The sequence below is a fragment of the Bicyclus anynana genome, chromosome 2, assembly GCF_947172395.1.
Source record: "Bicyclus anynana chromosome 2, ilBicAnyn1.1, whole genome shotgun sequence".
Classification (NCBI taxonomy): Eukaryota; Metazoa; Arthropoda; class Insecta; order Lepidoptera; family Nymphalidae; genus Bicyclus; species Bicyclus anynana.
Window position 1 is genome coordinate 17,438,265 of NC_069084.1, and position 17,410 is coordinate 17,455,674.

At 36.0% G+C, this 17,410-nt stretch overlaps 2 protein-coding genes across 2 annotated transcripts; one reads left to right on the plus strand and one right to left on the minus strand.

Moving 5' to 3' along the window:
* The first annotated feature begins 233 nt into the window (after positions 1 to 233).
* Positions 234 to 8,568, plus strand: LOC112056547 (trafficking protein particle complex subunit 12). Its single transcript, XM_024096987.2, has 11 exons — positions 234 to 439; positions 756 to 1,012; positions 1,345 to 1,425; positions 1,899 to 1,979; positions 2,666 to 2,846; positions 3,251 to 3,408; positions 4,288 to 4,431; positions 4,832 to 4,975; positions 5,179 to 5,345; positions 6,622 to 6,745; positions 7,214 to 8,568. The coding sequence occupies exons 1-11, from the start codon at positions 313 to 315 to the stop codon at positions 7,460 to 7,462; spliced, it is 1,713 nt and encodes a 570-aa protein (XP_023952755.1). The 5' UTR covers positions 234 to 312; the 3' UTR covers positions 7,463 to 8,568.
* A 144-nt stretch (positions 8,569 to 8,712) lies between these two features.
* On the minus strand, positions 8,713 to 17,370 carry LOC112056557 (histone-arginine methyltransferase CARMER). The gene has a single exon (XM_024096998.2). It carries the CDS (start codon positions 17,070 to 17,072, stop codon positions 15,477 to 15,479), a length of 1,596 nt encoding a protein of 531 aa, XP_023952766.1. The 5' UTR covers positions 17,073 to 17,370; the 3' UTR covers positions 8,713 to 15,476.
* Between the last annotated feature and the right edge of the window lie 40 nt (positions 17,371 to 17,410).

Consider the following 17,410-nt stretch of genomic DNA (forward strand, 5'->3'; position numbering starts at 1 on the left):
TTGTTATGGCAATACTACATGTAACTTCCAATAAAGTTTAAAAACAAACGTTTAACTTTAAATTATTTTTATTCTACTAAAAGATAAACAAAGCAAAAAATAGTATAATGCAAGAATGCAAGCATTTTTTATCTTTTCATATACTATAGTCACAAATTATCTGCCGTTGAATGTGCTCATTTCTATACCGGTATATTTCTGTCAATTAATAAAATCAAACGTCAAATGATGGAATTGAAATTGTTGACATTGTCATTTGTCAAATTGAGAATAATAATGAAATTCTTAATGATGTAAATAAATGGAAAGATAATGGATAAGCCCAATTTAAGCCAGTATTTCGGGGGTTCGGAGGTCCCGCCTGCGTCGCAGTTTTTCGATGAAATAGGAACATCGCCATCTGACATGATACAAAGTGTTTATTTGGGAGATTCTGAAGGTAAAGTATTTAACTATTTTGTAAACCGTTTATTTGATTGCATTCGATAATTAAGCACAACCATAGTAATAAAGATTAGTGAGGTTGTTGTTTTTAAAGCTTGACCTACCTAAGTATAGATTGCTTAAGCTGAACGCTAGGTTAGGTAGGTAGGTAGTGTACAGTTTTTTACATCTAGCTGTCTTAGGACTCGCTGGCAGTACACAGTCAGTATCTATATAATATATAATATATAAATATATAATGATCTAACTACATGTAGTTGACTGTAGACATAGTGTTGGCCTTAGGTCTTACACTCACATTGTTGTTTTAGGCACGCAACCTGTGACAGCAGGGACGTTTTCAGCAAATATGACAACATCATTTTCACAACTAAAGGAATCACAAGAGATCAGTTTCACAAATGTTGTGCCGACGGTGAGCAGTTCTGCAGCTATACCTGCGGCCAGTTTACCTGATCCATCTACATTCTTTGACACTATAGGCCCTGAACCTCAAATAGGGCCAAACAAAAGCAATGTCATGTCAACTTCTGTCCTAAGTGAGGCTATGGACGGGTTAAGCATAAAGGTAAGTACAGTATTTTAATTTAATGATTCTTAATATAGTTACAAAGATAAAATACAGTAATCGTAATAGATATGGGCATTTCTTTGGCTTAGAATGTGTGCCACAAGATATCTAATGATGAAAGACATTGGTCAACAATATTACTAGATTTATTAGAAAATATTTCTCTATCTCATCATGTTATCTCAAACAAAAATGTTGGATGGTGACACTGAGTTTGTAGTCAAGAGGTGGACGTTTATAGCCTTTACCTAATATGAAAAATGGATTTTTCTTTCTGAAAAGAAAATTGGTATGTTAGCTTAATAGTTTAGAAATTGTATTATTTGTAGAACCAACCAGTTGATAAGGAAGCAGAGAGGAGGAGGGACGCTTGGATACCTAATGAAGAAGCCAAGAAAACACTATTGAAGGTAAATTTTATATCTAAATGTTGACAATCTAATTATTTTTATTCAAATATCTTAATTCATTACCTATTATTAAAATACATAAATATACTGCTGCATACACTAGTTTTTTCTGAACACTGTTTTCTGTGTTTGCTGGTCTTAATGCATGAAATCAATATAAAAACTGATGCACATATTATATGTTTTTTCCGAACAGAGCAAATTTCGCGCATACGTAACAAATGTGAGCCCTTGCGATAATATATATTCTGAATGAAAAAATCAAAATATGTGTGTATGGGGCCAGTCTAAAATGTTGATTATTCATTTACATTAATAAGTAGCAGACTTGACAAACATACTGTTCCTAAACATTGACTTGACATTACTTATGGAAAAATATTTATGAAGATGTCAAAAGAGCTGTTTCACACAAAGTATGAGATGGCAAGAGTGATAAGATGGTTTTTCTACAAAAAAAAATTCTTCCCCAGGCACAATCTTCACCAAAAGGCTCATTTTTCCCAGAGAGAGAAGTGTTAACAATGCCAGGCCTTGTTTTAGAAGAGGAGTTGGTATGTTTAAACTTTACAAATATTACTAGTATTATAGTGTATGATTGTATTTCTCTGTCTTCATATAATAGATGAAAACAAATAATGATTAATTTGTAAAATAAAACAAAAATTCAGACTCTAGACTCTACTCTAGTCTGGCTAATCTGACTAAAAATCTAAAAAAACATCAGAGTAAATTCTCAAATTTTTTTTTCGCAAATATTGGAATAACTGAGTTTAATACTTATAGTTTAAGTAGTAATGTATTCACAAACAAAGAAATAATTGAGACAAATTATGAAAACACAGTTTTTTTAATTTGTTTTAATTTGGCGGGCGATATTAGTTTCTACTTTCATTAGCCAAACTATCTTCATTTAATAGAGTCTGAATTTTTGATTTTTCTTGTCTCCAAGCGATGAGACACTGGCAAAGTAAACTGTGTTGTCTTGGCATAACCAAAAGCCATTGAATTAAAAAAGAAGAGTTTGAATTTGAGTTAGGTTGAATTGCTGCTACAAAGACTTTTTCAGAGAGGTTATCAAATATATTTGAATAATAAATATTTTAACAACTTCTTTGTCTACAATATACAGTGTTCTTCAATTTCAAAATCAAAAATAATATTTCATTCAAAAAAATTATTATTAAACTAATTTTTGTACTTAACAGGTTATATTTCTTAAATTAACATAATCTCAAAGGCAGATGCTCTTCAAGAGGTAGCGGTCAAGTATTTGGGGGTCAGCTCAGCAGGCAGTCGAGGAGTAGTCAGGGCGGAGCATGTGAGCAGAGATGAAGCAGGACTGAGGGAGCTTCTGCGGACGGGGTACTTGCGCGCTGCTGTGAATCTTACTGCAACACTCATCAATGCTGCTGGCCAAGGTAATGTACTAATACCCATAAATAGGTACTTTTACTCTATTATAAACTAGCAGACATCGCGCGCTTTTACTCGTGTAGTTCCCATTCTGGTGGGAATATGGAGATAACATATAGCCTATAACTCTTATATAATGTTGCTTTGTATTGGTGAAAGACTTTTCAAAATCTTTACATTAATTTGTTAGTAGAAAATCACAGGCATGTGAGATGGGCCACCCCTATGTTTGGTAATTACTTACTCATGTCCAGCAGTGGGTTTTCTTTAGCTGATTATGATGATATGTCATCTACAAGCCAAACACAACGAAAGAGTGATATTTCCGTTTTTGTGGTATTGGTTGTTTTGTCTTCACGAGACACTGTTGTGGGTCACATGTTAGACCTAATGAGGTATTACATGACAGGTGCCGGGCGCATGCACCGGCCTACGAAGCACACGCCGCGCTCGTTGCAGCTGTGGCTCACTCGCTTCGCTGTCATGTGCCGCATCAAACTGTACGAGCCTCTGACCAAGGAGGCCGAGCCCTTTGGGGACTTCAGCAAACCGGATATGTTTTATCAGGTACGGAATAGCTTTTATTATATCACTTGACTACAGCCTTTCTTGATGAGTACTGTTTACCAACAAATAAATTTGAAATGAAGGTAGAAAACGCATGTCATTTCATAACTTATTTATTTTAAATTATGTGTTTGTTCGTAAAATGTTTTATTAGATATATTGACCATTTCCAATCGTTGTTATAGCTTATTAATCAAATTTATTTTCTTTAATTTAAGAACAAATTAATTATAATTATTATTAGGTGAGAAATGAATAGTGATTTATAACCTTATTTTTAATTTTGTTTGTTGGTGAACAGGACTCATTAAAAAAGGCTGTATTATAGGTTGTAACTTGGGGTAAGTTTTAGGGGAACCTAGGTACATTTCAGCTGAAATTTTAATTAAAAAGTTTCCTCTGCTTACTCTATATTTCTAAATTTGTAAATGCTGTGTTGGATTCATTTGTGGCATGTTAAACATAATTTGCACTATCCTAAGTTTACAACAATAATAAATATTAATAGCGGACCCAACCAATCTTCGCTTTGACTCATTCCCTACCCCTATCTTATTCTACTTCCACCCAACACCTATATCCAACCTTATTCCTGCCTACCCAAGCTACCCCTACATTACCCCTTCGCCACCCCTACCATATGATGATGAAAGTTGTAATCGGTTGATGCTAGCTGCCACCTACAAGCATAGTGAAACAGTGCTTGTTATTTTCAACTACCACTAGATGGCGTTTTTAGAGAACTTTGAAACAATCCTTTTTTGTACACTTTTAGATATTGCGATGCAGTTATATCTGAGGCTCATAGATGGCGCTGTTTTTTTAAAAGAAGTTTTACTTCAGTCGTGTGGTCTACAGCATTCTTTTTCTTTGGTATAGTTCTACCCCGATGCATACTCGCACCGCAGCGGCTCGCTGGTACCGTTCTCGCTGCGTGTGCTGGTCGCCGAGCTACCGGCGCACGTCGGCAAGCCCGAGGACGCCATGGACAGGCTATACGCCATGCTGCACGTTATACAGCAGGTGAGCATTGCTGTATGCTCAATCCAGTGACGTAATATAGATGTTTTTTTTTTATTTTCGAAACATACTCGTAGGTTTAGTTGGTCGACCACCCACCAGGTAGACTGACGACATTAAGCGAGTCGCAGGGTTTCGCTGGATGCAGGCGGCTCAGGATAGTGATGTTTGGAAGTCCCTACAAAACGCTCATGTCCTGTAGTGGACGACCTTTGGCTGACATAATGATAGGCTTTTATTTTAAATTCACAAGTTATCTCCATTGCAATGTAAAAAATAATTTATATTTATGTCACAGTCTGTTTTGGCCGGCTAAAAAGACGAAAAGGCCGTTAATTATCTGGTTTTATAATTTGACTTTATTCTAAAACTTTTTTACTATTACTTATAATTTCATTTACAGATGATTTCGAACTTAAATGATGGGAAAACTGAAGATGGCAGTGGGACCATTACATCGGATGACAGGATCGAATCTCTGCGTCTATGGACGGGCAGACAAACTAGAGTTTTGCACTCTGTGGTCAACTGTGCTATCGCTTTGAAGGTAGTTGTTAATTTGTTAAGTGTTAACTAGTTGCTAAGTTTTCAATATCTTGCTCATGTAAAACTATACTAAGGCCTTTTTTTAATTATTATTGACGGTTTTTTTATGATTAAACATAATTAATGGTATAAAAAAAGTAAAGGTAAATTATGATATCTTTCTTCCATTTCCTTTTAGTTACCTAATAAACATATATTTTTTAGGACTACAGATTAGCAACAAAAATTCTCACAACTCTACGAGACGAGAGCGCGACACCGCAGCAACAGAGGGCGTTGTCTAGCGCGCTGTGTCGAGTGTCGCTGCTGGCGGGACACGTGCGCGCCGCTCTCGGACACTCGATCACTGCCAAGGAGGCCCGACACCACATGTGAGTAATCTATCTATGTCTATCTATCTATCTATCTATACTTATAATAAAACTGTAACAGGTCAAATTCTGTACATTGAAGATATTCTGAATAATAATCATAATATAATAGAGATGATGACAGTTTTTTAAATTGTATATAAATTAAGAGTACGCTAATAGTAAAGCAATTTTGCAAAAGTAACAGGGTATCTGCGATCATTACTTTCGGAGCTACAGGGATTTAAAGCGTCAGATTTACGGCGCTGCCGCGGATCTCTGAAAAACGCCCCATACAAAATGGCACGAACTAATGACGTCGTAGGTAATGTAATGATCGTTAGATTTGTATGTGCGTTCGAACAAAATTACTAATATCTTTGTTATTTGTATATGTTTATAGTTCATATATTAAAAAATGTTACATTTAATGTAAGGAAGCTAAAACTGTATGAATTTTCATCTAATTACGATAAAAGATTTTTAATAGATTTCGAAATTTTATAATCTCATTTATTTTGCAAATATCCAGACAATCTTTGCTTTTTATGTATAAATTAGTTAACATTGACCCTATTTACCCGAATGTATCATAAAAATCAATATATTCAAACCTAGTCATCATCCCCATTGATACTGAAATCAAAAATATTTTCATATTATCTGACCTGACGCTGAAACTACTGAATGAATTTAATTGAAACGTGGCACGATTTAAGACCATAATACTTTGTTATAGGATATAGGATAGGAGTTTTAGTCGCAAATATTAAATCAGATTGGGATGAAACAAGGGTTGAAAGCTTGTATGGAAAGTCCTTAATTTTTCAAGTTACATTTGTAAAAATTGGTATCAGTAGGTACTATCAAAAAAAAAAATGTCTGCAAGATTTTTCAAAATTCTGCTTTACTACTACTACTACTAAAAAATGGTTCATATTTAGTGATAAGTGAACTGACAGCGGCTGGCATACCATAGAGTACATAGAGCACGCGAGAAAGTGTGCCATAGAGTAAACAGAGCTGATAACATATAAACAGATAAACAGAGTGCCATAGAGTTCGTGGGAGGGCGTGTCAACAATTTAACAATGATGTTTCCATAGACTCCCCATTCAGAACTATAGCTTGGCAAATTCGTTTGTAACACTCCCGATGCACCGCGCGAGTGGTTTCACCACCGCGCAGTCCTCCCTCTGTCCCGCGCGCACAACATCACACCCGAGCAGCCCTCACCTCCCGTCGCCCGCACATCATGACAGTGTCACACTGTAATCTTTGAGTATCACATTGACAGCTGCCCGACGCCGGACGTGCGCGAGTACGTGGACCTGGGGCTCATAGACATCGCGCACGGCAAGTACCAGGACGCGTACAACAACTTCGCGCGCGCCAACGACCAGGAGCCCACCAACATTATGGTGAGTTGTTGAGAAGAGATTCTAGATGTAAACAAACCGATTGCTAGGTCATTCGCTTATGCAGGGCTATATAACCCTTTTACTTACGCAAATTTTTCAAAAAAAAAAATTAAAAATTTATTTTGACAGTACAGTACATATTTGAACTAATTTAAAAAAAAAAAAAAAAAAAATTATTCTGACAATACAGTACATATTTGAAATTTTTTAAATGATATCTTGAAACAAGATTTAATTTAAAATAAGATTATGAAAAACGGAATAAAGCGATCAAATAACAAAGAAGATAAAAGGATAGAAACTTGGTGCAATTATTCTACATACTCCTGAGAGAGCAGTGAGATGGGAAAACGGGAGAAGTTACTCCATTTTTACAGCGATACTACTGTAAGGGTTGGACTATAGAGGTCTAAGGGCAGACAAAGTCCTAGTCGCTAGTGACTAATAAAAATTGTCCTAATATTTCAGGTAGCCAACAACTTAGCAGTGTGTCTCCTCTACATGGGGCGTCTCAAGGAAGCGATATCGGTGCTTCAAAAAGCGATATATTCGGACCCCGAACGAGGCCTCAACGAAAGCCTTCTCGTCAACCTGTGCACCCTGTATGAGCTGGAGTCATCCAAGACAAACGAAAAGAAACTCAACTTGTTGAGAATGTTATGCAAACACAAGAGTGATACTATACCTAACGTTTTAGAGTGTTTAAAGTTAACTTAGTTAAACCACATTTAACTACCTATATGAGGATTATTGTGCACTCTTCATGAACTTGAGTCATCCAATGAAAAGAAACTCGACTTGTTGAGAATGCTGTGCAAACACAAGAGAGACACTATACCTAACGTTTTAGAGTGCTTAAAGTTAATTAACTTAGTTAAACCATGTTCAACTACCTATATGAGGATTATTGTGCACTCTTTATGAACTTGAGTCATCCAACGAAAAGAATCTCAACTTGTTGAGAATACTGTGCAAACACAAGAGGGACACTATACATAACATTTTAGAGTGTTTAAAGTTAACACAGTTAAACCACGTCAACTACCTTTAATGGGGATTATTGTGCACTCTTCATGAACTTGAGTCATCCAATGAAAAGAAACTCGACTTGTTGAGAATGTTTTGCAATCAAGAGTGACACTGTACCTAAAATTTTAGAGTATTTATAGCTAACTTACTTCAACCACGTTCAACTACCTATAGTTAACTTAGTCAAACTATATGAGAATCTTTATTAACTTGTGCAATCTTTATGCTTTTGTTGATATTTGATATTTGATGGTCATCAAAAATCAACAAAAAGAAACTCAACTTACTGAGAATGTCGTGCAAACACAAGTTCTAGAGTGTTTCATGTTAAGTTAGACATAGAGGGAGGCCCTGTATAATTATAATATATACTGCTTACAAAATGGGCCGGTAATGATAATGGTGTTGAATGCTATGCCTTTTAAGTAAGGTTCCTCCTTTCCCTCCTACTAAGATAAAAAGCCTGTGCTAGGGGTGCATCAATAATGTAACCTGAATGAACGTAAGATCGGTGATCGGTGCCTTGACTACGATCTTACCTGATGATAAGTGATGATGTTACCTAAGATGTTACGCTAAGATAGAAGCGCGCTAAATTGTTAGGAGGATGAAAATCCACACCCCTTTCGGTTTCTACACGATATCGTACCGGAACGCTAAATCGCTTGGCGGCACGTCTTTGTCGGTAGGGTGATTTGAAAGGACTTTTTAAAAACTTAAATTATTTATTAACCGAAAAAATCTTTAATTAAAAAAAAAACATTTATTAAGAAAATATAATGATAAGTTAATGATTGCTGGGTTTTATTTAATCCTATTTATTTTCAATGAATTTCGACCGATCACTTTTCATAAGGAATTCCCTTTACCTCTGTTTTCCACATAATAATTTTCCAGCAAATAGGAAAATACATAATGGAAGATAAATAAAACGTTAGTTGTGACAAAATTTGTTTATTCATTAAATTCAAACATTGCTTATCCGAATTAATCTCGAAATATTTTTTAAGCAATTCATTTCTAAGTGCCATAGAGAAACCATGGCTTGTAGGTCAGCGTTCCTACATTGTCACAATCTAAAAATTCCTCAGAACAATGAATAAGCATGGAACTTCTCGTTTATAATTAATATTAATATTGACGTATAATTTGGTTTCTCCTCTTTTTTAATCTACCATGACGACGATTAATTTTACATGACGTATTATAAAAATTTTTGGAGATCCTATGAGTATGAGTGATACAAAATAGGTTTTAAAATACATTTAGAAAAATAAACTTCTATGTAACAAAACTGACAAAACAGGATTTAAATTTTGTCCTAAAATGTTCCGATGTTATGTATTAAATTTGTTGTTACTAATGTATTTGTTTTAAAGAATAATTAGAGAAACTATATGTTCTACAGGACACGAAACTATCGCATATTTTAATGACATCATGTGTCTTTAAAAAAAGAGGAACTATCCGTAGATTGTGTATGTTACATATGATTGTTTTCGATATATTAAAAACGATAATAGGAACGAATATAGCTTGGAACTTCGTTCGTAACACTCCCGATGTTACGCGCGGGGAGGGGGACGTGTAGCGATGAATGAAAAACCCACGACTGATGCGCCTCACTTCCCCGCACGTACGATTTCACACCCGCGCAGTTTTTCCCCACGTCGCCCGCATATCATGGGAGTGTCATCAACGAACTCGCCAGAATAGACTCGTTTCTACTATCGTTTAGTATCATATCAGAGGCGAAGTTTACACGCTTGTTCTTTGTTCTGTTAAGTGTTCTTTTGTTTCATTGTAATACATGATCGACAATAACCAATCCGTCTGCCAATATGTGAGGTAATTTATAAACTATAGGTACATACGTCTCATCCACTTTACATTGATACAGGGTGTGATTGATACAAGATGCCACGAAATTTACGAAAATCCGAATATGAATTATCTATTACAGTACGCGCGTTATCAATAGACTTATCGAGCCAAAAGATTCCTATCTATCTAAGGTCTATGTAGGGTAGTGGCACCAAAATATGAACAGACCCTAATAGATGGAACATCAGCACGCGAATTCTAAATATAAAATATATCTCGCTACCCTCATGTGTGCAATTTTTTTTACGCTTGTCGCTAGCGTTCGTTACTAATTTGGGTGTGAACCTCAAAAGTACTTTTGTATGAAAATCTACTTAAGGAAAGTGCCCTCCAATTTAAGGAAGTTTGTCAATTACTACCAAAAATTAATGACGGATTCAAGTTGTTTTTAGTTTTATATATATACTAGCGGACGCCCGCGACTTCGTCCGCGTGAAACTCGATGTAATCTTTCAACTACCCCTACAAAAAAAAGTATCCTATGTCCTTTTCATGGCTCTAAACTACCTCCCTGCCAATTTTTAGCTAATTCGGTTCAGCCGTTCTTGAGTTATAAGTGGAGTAACTAACACGACTTTCTTTTATATATATAGATGTGCTATCACAAAACAGACACAACAATTACTATTATCTTAAAATGTCTGATTCACAGGCAGTTGCATAAAACACTTAATTGTTCATCTTTTGGTGCCACTACCCTATCTACTGACATTTAAAAGCAAAGTTTTCGACTTGGTTTTACTATTCTTTCAAGTGAAGGGTAGTTACCTAAATTATAAAAATACAAATTATATTACCTATTACAAAAACCTATTTAAAAATATTGAACTTATAATCTCACGACACGGCAAGTGAAAAGAAAAAGTCTACAAACAATTCAATTCTCAACTAAATTCAATTCCATTCAATATGACTAATCAATTTAATTACAATCAGAGTAAGTAAACATAATAAATTTAGAAAGCTGCAAATTCATATTAGTGTTTTTCAGATAGCATGGGTACGGTGACAGTCGCCTGTATGACGTTCATAATACGTACGATTATTTCAAGGGTGAAACAAACTGTCACCCGCACCATCCTACATGAAACGCACTGTAACTCAAAATACGCAACCTTATCTATTTTTAAAAACCATGTTCTCGATTTATGGACATGATTTTGATGGTTAATTAATTTAATTTCCTATTCCCTAATGCATAATTTTATACAGTGGGTGCAAACCTTTACAATTTTGTGAAAAAAAAATCACATATTACGAACGATTTAAATTACCTATAATGTAATCAAATAGTCATTTTGTTGGTATGATACCAATAAATGTAGATCTACTAAAATTAATATGACAAGAGAAAAAACTATCATATGAAAATGAGCACTGATTTTCTTAAATAATACACAATCACTGTACTGTGGAAAACATAAACTGTTGATCTTCATTTTCAAAAAGGTCTTCAAAAAGTTTATTAGCGTCATATATGCAATCGCAGGGCATGCTTTAGATGCGTAGATAAACTAACAAGGTATGTTTTTTTTTAATATTTAGGTAATTAAACTTGGGATACAAAGTGAATCTTTTGTATGGTAAATAAAAAATAAACCTTTTAAATAATTGTACAAAAACAAAATTGTTGTAGCAAATATAAATAAAGAGTAAGTGTATAATATCAACTTTCACTTAATATGAAAAGGACTAATTTTTTGATATTTATTTATACAAAACTAGCGGACGCCCGCGACTTCGTCCGCGTAAATTTCGATATCAACTTTACTACTACCCCTACCCTACCCTATCCCTACCCTACCACTACCCCAACCCTACCCTACCCAACCCCTACATCTACCCTACCCCTACCCTACCCTACCTCTACCCCCACTCTACCCCTACCCCACCCCAAACCTACCCCTACCCTACCCCTACCTTCCCTACCCCCATCCTACCCCTACCCTCATTCTACCCCTACCCCTACCCCCATCCTACCCCACCCTACCACTTCCCTATCCTACCCGTACCTCTACCCTACCACTACCCTACCTGTACCCCTACCCTACCACTACCCTAAACCTACCCTACCCCTACACTACCCCTACGCTTCCCTACCCGTACCCTACCCTACCCTGTAACTAACTCCTACCCTTAGCAAAATCGATCCAGTACTTCGAGAGTGGTGGTATGACCAAGAGAAATAGAGACTTCTATGCTAATAATATAAAGTTCGTGTGGTTGTAGGAGGTAATCTCTGGATTTACTGGACCGATTTAGAAAATTGTTTTACCAATAGAAAGCTACGTTATTTGCGAGTGTCATAGGCTATGTTTGATTCCCATATTCATACGGGAACGGGAACTACGTAAATTAAAGCGCCGGGCGTCATATAGCGGAATTTCTGCGTCTTTTAGAAATTATGTATTATCTCCGAAACTATTTAAGTAATTAACATACTGTAAAGGGCAAATCTTATCTCCATAATATCCTTGTGATTATTAAATAATTTATTTTAATAAGGATTAAAGTTTAGTTGTATAAATAATGACGTAAACCTAAGTATATAAAATTAATAATTTTTAAAACACAAAAGGTACTATATCTGCTAATCTATAGAAGATAGATATATGGTATCGCGGACTTTTTTGTAGAACTTTTAAAGATACATAAAGTCTCCATACATTACTTTTAATTTTACACAATAGTTAAGGCAGCGCATGCGAATAAGTCTGTTTAAGAGGATTTTCAGTTCGACCTGCATGACAAAAACTGTGATAACTCGGCTAATATATATGATACCAATATAAAATATAGCCTATAGCACTCCCCGATAATGTAGCATTCTACTGGTGAAAGAATTTTTAAAATCGGACCAGTAGTTCCGAAGATTACCCCATTTAAAAAATGTGACAAACTTACAAACTTTACCTCTTTATAATATTAGTATAGATTATAATACGTGCTTCTCGTTAGTTGAACAAAAAAATACTCAAAATATTTTATATTGCTTTTTACTGATGAGCGAGAGCAAGCTGTTCACGCGCAAAAAAAAAATGTACCTTTGTAAAGATGTAGATCATATACGAATTCGAATTAAACATGGCTAGACTGATTCCCTTCTAAGAAACTTTATAACAGGATTTCCCAACCTAATGGAGTATAATGCTGAATGATGGTCATGAAATAATGGTCGGTATGCAGCCGGTTTCAGCATGTAATTTTAACTCACGATGTATTAAATCTTTTGCAGTCTGCGTACTACTAAGCCGAATGATTCGAAACTTTGATTAAATTATGTCCTTTCTGAAATACAGATGGATCTGGGTCCATCATGGTAAGAGATTAAGTTCGAGCAGATCCTGGTACTCGTAATCTGCGTTTACTGGGTAATGTGTAATATTAAGGAGCTCCTTTAGGACATGCCAACACTCACTATCTGCTCGTGTGTTTGCCTAATAGTAAACTACAGTCTATACTGATATTTTGTCATGAGTTAATAATTTTTGATTATTATTATTGACATCGCATTACATATACCTACTCGTATGTAACGCCAATCGCTTAAAGTTAAAGTAAAAAAATAAGCATATTTTGTCACGAAATAATGTAAATAAAAGATTTGCTTGAGAATATTATTTTAATTTCACAAAAAAGGTTGGCAAACCCTGCTCTTTAGTGTCCAACGAACAAGCGAGCAAACCACGCCATTTCTTTCTCTCGTGGCGTATATTGTATCTACGGAACACAAAACCAATACTGATTGTTATTGAATGAAGAAAAGTGGTTTTATTTCAGTCTGTGTAACATTTAGCACGTCTATTATTTACTATTCTTAATATTTACATTAACGCAAAACTGTATAAATCACATATCTAAAGATACATTCCAAATAATGTTCTAGCTTGCATTCTTTATAACCAAAATTCTAGAGGCATTGCAGCGAAAAATGAACTTTAAGATTCCATAATTTAAAGATCAAATTGATCTGGAGATTGGAAAATAATAGCACAAAATTAACAACCTTATAATGAGGTACATTAAGTTCATTTTACTGTATTAAGTATTAATAACCATGTATCCTCAAAACATCAAATATCTAGGTTTGGAAATAAATTGCCGGAATCAGATCAGTCACATTGCTTGTTTCTAAAAGATACTAGATAATTCATGGCAATCTGATCAAAATAACTCTACTTTAATAATTGGCTTATACATTAGTACACAGCTTAGTGCACTTTATAGTTACTTATTTATGCCTTATTATGTAAGTTTATAATATAACTATAGGTTATGTCAATGTTAAATTATTATTATAATAATTCAGTATTATAATATGAATTCAGCTTCAGAGAATGCAGTCCAGAACCTTAATTTCACAGTATTTCCAGTAAATCACAATCCCTTAATTGGCAGACAGAATTAATCCATCATAATAAAAAAATAAACAATTCTGTAGACATTACAAAAAAAAATTACTTTCATGAAATTGATTTGCTTTATTTATTACAGCACAATAATTATGTAATAATGATAAATGAGTATTGTTATTATCATTATTAGCATTCATTTGCTTAATCTAAATGTACTTGAACCACTAAATTCCTTAAACTAACCACAGAAACTACCTTAGCAAACAGTAGCCCTGGCGCTATACTTCTCCACAATATCTAGATTTATTCAAATTGGCATGTCAAGTTAATGTGCCAGTTTAAAGTCATCTAAAATAAAATGAAATAAAAAAACAAAATGTTTCATGACTGAAATTTTCAATAGGCCAAACTGTAGACTACAGTTCCATACATCATAGTGTTTTTAATGATTTAATTAATCTAAAGTCTATTGCAATTCTATAATATTATGTGGCAATTAATCCACTATTATACATCTTTTTCTGTTACAGTTTAGTGCCAGGGATACTGCAATAAAGTTTGACCTTTGCCGTTTGGCAAATGGGGGGGTAAGTATCATATTTACAATTAAAGAAAAACTTAATTATTTAGAGCTGTCCAAATTACACTAACAAGCGTCATAGAAACCGTGAACAAAACTGTCATGATTTGTTAATACAAAACTCTAAACCGGGCCATTATTTGCAACAACACTTTACTTAGTAAGCTACAGAAATAGCTTGCATTTGAACTGTACATTTTTAAATAATCAGTAAGACAAGGGATTTTAGGATCTTATAGTCAGAGCTGACAGATTAGTTAATACAAATGCTTATAACAATGGTTTCGGTTTTGACTGTATATCCACTACCCTCAACCTTTCAGGCAGTTCAAAGGTTGTTGTGGTCTTTAATTCAAATATAGATTATAACTGAAATAATACACATATTTGACATCAACTATTGATAGATCAAATATAAAGAGCCATGAATTTGTTTGATGTCAAAATTATATGCACAAGTTAATTTTATGACATCAAATTCTAACCATACACATACATGTATTGACAAAATACATACGTAACCCTAACAAATGAGTTCACTGGATATTAATTACATATACACTACTGAAACTTTGACAAAGACCTGTTATATTTGACGTCACAAAATATCAGTTAGCAGTAGCAGTGTTATAGTCAAATAAGAGGCCTGCAATACAGAATCTAACGATTCAACTGTTTACTGTTGTTCATTACTTATTATGCACTAACTGATTGAGGCAAATTGCCTCGGCTACTTTATCAATTACACAATTTACAGTCCACTGTGATGTTTCATTAATAAATAAGTCCGCTTACACACTATAGAGTTTGAACGGAAGATTGTTCACAACCGGTTGCGACGGTTTCTTATAGCCCTAAGGCGCGCTCGGCGCAACTTCGCGGATTAAATGTCGCCGTTTTGACTGATTCCAATCCTCTTGATGAACTCCTCTTGGAGCATGACTGTTTTGATCATGTTGGTGTGAGCGCCGTAGGCTATGGTCTGGTCTGGGGTAGGGCAGTACTGTTGAGAGCCATCTGTGAGAATAACACCTTGGCCATTGCTCAATGTGGCTGATTCTGCCGAATTCCAGTACGATTCACTCGGTGATGTGGTGTTCACTCCAGGTGGAGGTGCAGCAGGAGCCCCTGTGTATCTAAAGTAGGGGTTTTTCAAATCTAACGTGTTAGAAGAAGAAATGTTAGTTCCTTCCAAAGTGACATCCATAGTGACGTCATAGCTCTGACGCTTGTTTGCTAATAACAGCACTCGACCTGTCAGAGCTTGACCTTGCTTGGCGAAAATTGGAGTTTCTAGAAGACACCTGACTTGGTACCAATGTGTAAGTGGCTCAGTAGGAGCTGTTGACAGCCATATGTGCTGTGTGCTGCCAGCAAATACAACATCAAACCAGAAGGCGAGGCCATGGCAAGTACCGGATTGTGTTAACTCAAATCTGAATGGCACTTCAATGCGATGCAAGTCCGTTTCGTTGGCTTCCAAAAAGTCAACCACGTGTTTTACCGATCTCGACATACAGATACGCACATCAAAAGTGTCCACAATAGGTTGTCTAAAGTACTCCTTCATGGCAGCAGTACGTAGTGCACTTAGATCTACACCGTGGAAGCACGCCTGGTACCAGAAATTAGCTTTGTTATACTGTTCCATGAAAAGTGCATCATCTGTAAATGGAGCTATATGTAAGTCTCCTCTAGTAGGGTACATGTTACCGCTGGGTTTGAGCCACTTTTTGGCGTGCAGGTAAGTCTCTAACATGCGTTCGTTGTACAGCATATATCCCATAGGCTCTGATATGATCACATCTACACTCTCTGGCAGCTCTATCTCCTCTATCTTGCCAGCCACAACAGTGATGCGGTCGTGCAGGCCATTCGCGCGGACCAGCGCTTGTGCGTGGTGCGCCATATTGCTCGCTTCCACCGCGTACACCTTCCGCGCCCCGGCCTGCGCCGCGAAGAACGACAAGATGCCGGACCCCGCGCCCACGTCCAAGATTACCTTGTTTTTGAAATCATTAATGTTAGACAGTATCGCTCGCTGGTACGTGCTCGTCCTCACGTAGTCCTGCATCATGTTCTGTTGCTGGCTCAGGTATCCATAGAACTGGAAATATTGCATCGCTGATGAATCTTCCGTGCGCACCGTGAACACTGACGAGGACTGACCCGCTTTGATCTTGCTGACCAGCAGGTGGAACTTCTGACAATCGACATCGGAGGCGAACTTAAAAAACAATGTCTCGTTATCTATAGTAAAAATGTAAGACTGTCCAGCCACTTGTGAACACTCGCTCTGGCTGTGGACGGGAAACTCTAGCACCTCTTGAGCGAGCACTGGGTCGGCACGTATCACTTTAACACTGAGACCTTGGGGATCGTAATCCACGTTTACGTTGGTTGGGAAGTTGAAGCGCGGTGTTAGAGCACCGTCATTGTTGACGGCAGACACGGTCACCGCGCGAAACGTGTTCGCCATTTTCACAAATCTGCCGATTCCGACCTCGATACTTTTGTTTTTGATATTAGGCACGCGTACGGCAAACAAAGAGAAATGCCGTTGATAAGTTTTGTAGAGGCCGGTGTAAAATCGATCATTCACAAACTTCCTCCCCGAGTTTGTCTATGGTTGCAGCGGCAGCGTGCTTCATGATGTTTACTTTTTTTTGCAATTATTTCGGTTCGGGTACTCGGAAAATAAATAATAACAAACTTTATCAGTATTAATAAAAATTTGAAAAAGAGAATTTCCAAGTTCTAAAGGACCTAAAACAAACTTTTGACTACGAATATTTAAATCTACCAGACAAAACTTAC